Raw genomic sequence first — 5315 nt, forward strand, 5'->3', positions numbered from 1 at the left:
AATGCTGGGATTAAAGGTGCACACCACCATATAATCCAGGCATTTAGGAGGTTGAGACATGAAGATTTGCTGTCAGTTCTAGGCTGGTTCAACCCACTCCCAATTTTATTCTACCAGTAAGGAATCTGAAACCCGGACAAGAGATGAGGGCACCAGGTCACCCAATGATGGATGCCCAAAATCAGAGAAACCCTTTCCCTGGGTAGTAGGGCTGCCAGGATTCTGGGGTAGTCCCAAACATCTGACCCTGGCCAGGTGGCAGCAGGAGCCATACTAACTAGCCTGTGATGTCCTATCTCATCCTTTACTAGTGAAGGATAGACATTGGTCAAGTCCTCCTTCCAACACACACTGGAAACAAAGATGTCTCAAGGAAAACCACTCCCCGGCCTTTTCATTCCAGGGCTGGAAAGCATTGCTTGAGTGAGGGAAGGGGGATGCTGTACAAGTGTGTGTGCATGTGCCTTTGGTGTTGGCAGGTTGCCTGAGGAGAAAGGAGAGGGAGCCAGAGGCTGGGAGCAAGCCTGGAAAGTATCATTTGGTGTCTGTCCCTTTAATTCTAATCCTAGCTTTAGGAGAGGGCTCCAGCAGCTCCAGCACCTAAGCCCTGGCACCCATAGGTGAGACACGATTAGGAATATCTGCTGTACCATTTGGGTTCAGACCTTGTTACTTAGCGAGGCTGCCTTAAACCAACCCCAGAGCTTTCCCTGAAGCTCACAGTCCTCTCCAGGGGTGACATGCCACCTCGTCTTCTATGTGGGAAAAACACCAGCAGAAGCCTTGACTAGTTGTACAAGTGAAGTGACAGATGGGATATCTTTGTCTTGTTGGTCATTGTCAGCATGGTGGGCAAAACCAGCCCTGGCTTTCTCTAGCAGACCTTTGACCTTGTAAGGGTTCAGCATGGTGTGGCCGATGTACTCTCTGTTCCAGTAGCTCTGAGAAAGGGAGTCATTTTGAACACTGGCCATAGTACAGACTACTTGTGTAAGCTCAGAGTAGCTCTGGGATCTGTGCCCAGCTCAGGGCAGGGCTGAAGCTACCAGAGCTCAAGCCTCACCGTGGCAGAAGCTGGCCACATTTCTCCAGTCTTTCAAAAAGAAATCTAGGCTGCTTGTCCTCCTCTTCTACCCTCTGCCCTCTTCTCATCCCTGAATTTGGTGGGGTCATGGTCTATACCACAGGTTATAACACATAACACGGCAAAAGAGAAGCCCCCAACTACACACACACACACACACACACACACACACACACACCTCTACCAAATGCCCCACAGATACTTGCATCTGAGTGCCTTGGTGTACAGACATCGTGGGAGGCAGAGACAGACAGACGGATAGACAGGGGCTGCTCCTCTGGGATTTGGCTCATGCAGTTTTCAGACAAAGCATATGTTACTGCCTCCTCCCCTGACATTCCTGGAACAGCTTCCAGGCAGCAATCTCCACTCCAGGGGATCATGGGAGGTGGCTGCAGATGCTAAAGAGGACTATTTTCCTGGTCCCTTTCCTGTCCTTAGGGTTCAGGACAGGACAGGATCATGATGACAGCCTCACCCTCAGCAGGCCTGGCAAACACAACACAGGAGGGGTGACAGCTGAAAAAGCAGATCCACTTTATTTACAATGATCAGTAGATGACATAGATCTTTGGGTTTTGATGGCCTTGTGGAGATACCTAGGTAGGGACTCCCTTCCCCTCTGTCTAAATACCTGTTCCTCCCTCATCCTGCATGTAAGTACAGCTGTGGTCAGGACCTGATCGCCCTGAAAGCCTTGCCTGGTTGGGGCATGTGTCCTTACCTCCTTTGGAGGCTCCATCATGGTCCACGATGCAGGGTAGACCAGTTATCTGTCTGCAGAGAAGGGCTGAGTGGAGCCCTGAAAGAATGTCAAGGCAGAGGCTTGGAAAGCTGCCTAGTGCTGGGCTGTTAGACTGTTCCACTCTGTTCTTGGCACACAGACAGGGCCATCCCTGTCCCTTTTCACAGGCAGAGCAGTGTCAGGAGCCTTCCAAACGGTAAAGGGTTGGAAGGAATTCCTCCCTGTGTGTATGGTCCTCAGTGGGGCTTGTCACATTTCTCCCCACCTATTTCTTCCTTATCTGAAATCTCTCCAGGTTCTTACCACAGAGAATAAGAGACCAAGGGCAGGGCCATTACTCCTCCCTTAGACGGGGTCCTGTGTTCAAACCCACCCTCTAGGGTTTCCGCAAATATTTCCCCCTTTCTCCTGAGATGCTGTTTTGGAAGAGAGCAAGTTGGTCTGTAGGCAGAGACCTGGCATAAAGCATGGGGGCAATTCCACAGTGGAGGGCCAGGGAAACTCCCAGAAGGGGGTGTGTGGACTCCCCTCCACCCCTAGTAATCAAGGGCATATCCGGCTTCACCCAGAGCCAGGATGAGGAGCAAGGCGACCACTACATACACCGTGAGGGCGGCAGGCCGGGGACCAGGAAGGCTGAAGCGGGCAGAGCCGGGTTAAAGTCCTGGTCAGTCTGCTGGGCCGGGTCTAGGGCCCGAGTCCTAGCCCTGCGCTCTCAGCGTGCCTGGCCCGCCCGCTCCCTGGAGCCGGCCTTCCACTGACCCGGCTGCGCCGGTGGCGGAGGCGCCGGGGCGCCCCGTAGGCTGCACGTCCTCAGCTCCCGGGCCAGGCTCAGCACCTCGGACCGCTCGTGCTGCAGGGCTCCTCCCTCACTGTCCCGGGAGTCCTCCTCCTCCGCATCGTCCTCCTCGTCCTCCTCCTGGATGCTGCTGAGACGCGGAGCCCCACGGCCGCGCTCGCCCGGCGGAGGTCGGTAGGCACACTTGGCGTTAAGCAGGCGGCGCAATGGGGCGCGGGGTACCGAGGCGGCGGCGCCCCCCGCGCGGAGGTGCTGCTGGCGCACGTGGCGCGCGTCGCTCTGCCGCTGCAGCCGCTTGAAGTCGCTGAAGGCCGCCAGCGCGGTCTGGCGGAGCAGGCGGGCCAGGGAGCGCGCCTTGTGAGCCCGCGCCAGCAGCACGGCGTGGCAGCGCAGCACCACGGCCTTGTGGCGCGCCTGGTGGCGGTAGACCCAGGCGAAGACGCGCGGGTGGCGCCCGTCCGCCGCGCAGTAGGTGATGCGCGGCAGCAGGTAGGCGTGCGCCGGCCTGCGACCCCCCGTGCCCCCGGCGCCCCGCTCGCTCGGCTGCATGCGGATGCCGTGAGGGCCCAGCGTCAGTTTCATCTTCGTGCCCCCTCCCGGCCCGCAGCGAGCCCAGATCCTGCCCACGGCGTCGTCGGTGCAGCCGTCGCCCTTGGCGTGCAGAGTGACAGCGTTGCCCAGGTACCACACGGTGTAGGTGGGGTCCTCCTTGTTAAGCTCTACTTTCTGGCGCCGGCTGCGGAACACGCGGCCCAGACGCTCCAGGGGCCAGTCCGGTAGCAGGTCCGGGCAGGAGCGCAGGAAGCTGGAGAGCAGCGACGTGTAAGCGAGCCCGGGGCTCAGGCTCTTCGCCTTGCGCTTGGCCTCGTCCTCCACCAGCACGAATTTGTTCCGTCTCCAGGGCAGCATCGCGGCGGCCCAGAGGGCTGGGAGCGTGGGGAGCTCACCCTGGGGAGGCCAAGGCGCTCAGAAGTCCACCGCCCAGGACTCACGACAAGCTGGGCGGAGGCCGGAGATAGTCGTTGTGTGATGCCCGGTGTCCGGCAGGGCTGGGTTCGCAGATGCTCGGTGCCCAGTTGGGCTGGCCGCGAGATGCCCGTGTGGCGGCTGGTCGGCCCGGAACAGCTTACCCCAGGAATGACTCCAGCCGTCTGGGAAGCAAGGAGGGACAGGAGTCTAGAGCAATGGATGTTCCCCAGGTCCGAATATGGGTGGGGAATGCCACGGTAACCGGCGGCAGGGACGTCTCTGGAGCCGGGGCTGGTGGTAGCTGGATGAGGTGGACCTAGACCACGGCTGCGGTGGGAACTCCTTCAGGCGTTGCGGCTCCACCTCCCTGGGCTGCCTACATCACCGGGCGGGACCGCTAGCTCTCTAGTCCCCTCCCTTTCTTCTCCCCCCCCCCCCCACGCATGCAGACTCGAGCTTCCCAAGACCCAGCAACTGGCGCGCTGGAACTGTATTGAGCTTTATCTTTGGAAGGATGAAGAGTAGAGGGGCAGCTAAGGAGCTGGAATCCCCGAAAACACTGCGGAGGGATTCACGGATGCAGATTCCTCCAGCCTCACTCGTGGGCTCCAGGCTCCCAGGGAGAGCCCCTCCTTTTTCTAGGAATCCTTCCTGCTGCCCCTCATCCACAGAGCCTACCTACCCCCATCTCTGAGACCAGAGATTTGGGGGTGGGTTCCTGCTGGGGCCGGTCTGGTGCCCTTTGCTTCTTCTCTACACAGCACAAAGGCAGCCGAGGTGGCCGCGCAGTGCAGTGGAAAAGTACTGTCGTTGGTGAAGCTTTCTCCCAGGTTCCTCCAAGGTCGTGGGCCAGGCTGCTTCCCCTGAGCCGAGGGACTGGTCATACCGCAACACCAGCGGCTGGTGGTCAGGACAGAAGCGAGGAGAAGAGTTTGGGGGATGGGGAGAGGTTCCCAGAGCAGATCTGAGTCTGTGTGAATTGCAGCAGCAAATCTCTTCCCTTGGTCAAAGTGCAGCCCCCAGGCTGTCTGAAGATTAAACAGACAATGCCCTATTTGCAGAGTTGCTTTCTTAGTTCCTAGGTGTTTAGCATTCACTATCTCTTCAAATCCTCCAGATAGACAGTCCAGGGTCACAAGGCTGGAAGGAGATGGGTCCATTTAGACCCCATTAACACCAGAGCTGGCCCTCCACCTAACCCCTTCCCTCTGACCTTTGTCTCTCTGCTACATAGAATCCAGGCACTCAGCTCCATCCCCTGGGGAGTAACTGGTTTTTACTGGGGAGGTGGTCTAGAATACTGAAAAACAGCCCTACTGGCCAAAACAGCTTTCTCTGAGTTAGGCTACAGGCTCCCAGAATTCCTGGACTGCCCTCACGTGGGCCCATTGCCTTAAGGCTCCCCACTGCCAGCACAAGCTCTTTCATTGGGTCCCCAGGATTTGTCATATGGAGGTACCTGCCAGGTCAAGAAAGGGCTCCGGGCTGATCTTGCGGAGTTCAAAACCAAGTCAAATTCCATGACAAGGCTGTGTGCTCATTTGGGGATAACAAGTAGGAATAGTGGGTGAGTGGCTTCAGAATCCCCAGAAGAATAAAAATCACACACACACACACACACACACACACACACGGCGTGGTGGTGCACATCTGTATTCCTATCACTGTGGAGACAGAGGCGGAGGCAGGCCCATCCATCTCTGTGGGTTCAAGGCCAG

The 5315-nt window shown here is 57.8% G+C and overlaps 1 protein-coding gene across 1 annotated transcript; it reads right to left on the minus strand.

The window, feature by feature from the left end:
- Positions 1 to 2115: 2115 nt before the first annotated feature.
- On the minus strand, positions 2116 to 3687 carry Fam43b (family with sequence similarity 43 member B). Its single transcript, XM_051173650.1, has one exon. The coding sequence runs from the start codon at positions 3535 to 3537 to the stop codon at positions 2545 to 2547; it is 993 nt and encodes a 330-aa protein (XP_051029607.1). The 5' UTR covers positions 3538 to 3687; the 3' UTR covers positions 2116 to 2544.
- Positions 3688 to 5315: the final 1628 nt, after the last annotated feature.

Source organism: Phodopus roborovskii, unplaced genomic scaffold, assembly GCF_943737965.1.
Source record: "Phodopus roborovskii unplaced genomic scaffold, PHOROB, whole genome shotgun sequence".
Lineage (NCBI taxonomy): Eukaryota > Metazoa > Chordata > Mammalia > Rodentia > Cricetidae > Phodopus > Phodopus roborovskii.

Excerpts from the sequence above, each read along its gene's own strand:
- Fam43b (XM_051173650.1), bottom strand. The coding sequence starts at position 3,537 with ATGCTGCCCTGGAGACGGAACAAATTCGTGCTGGTGGAGGACGAGGCC.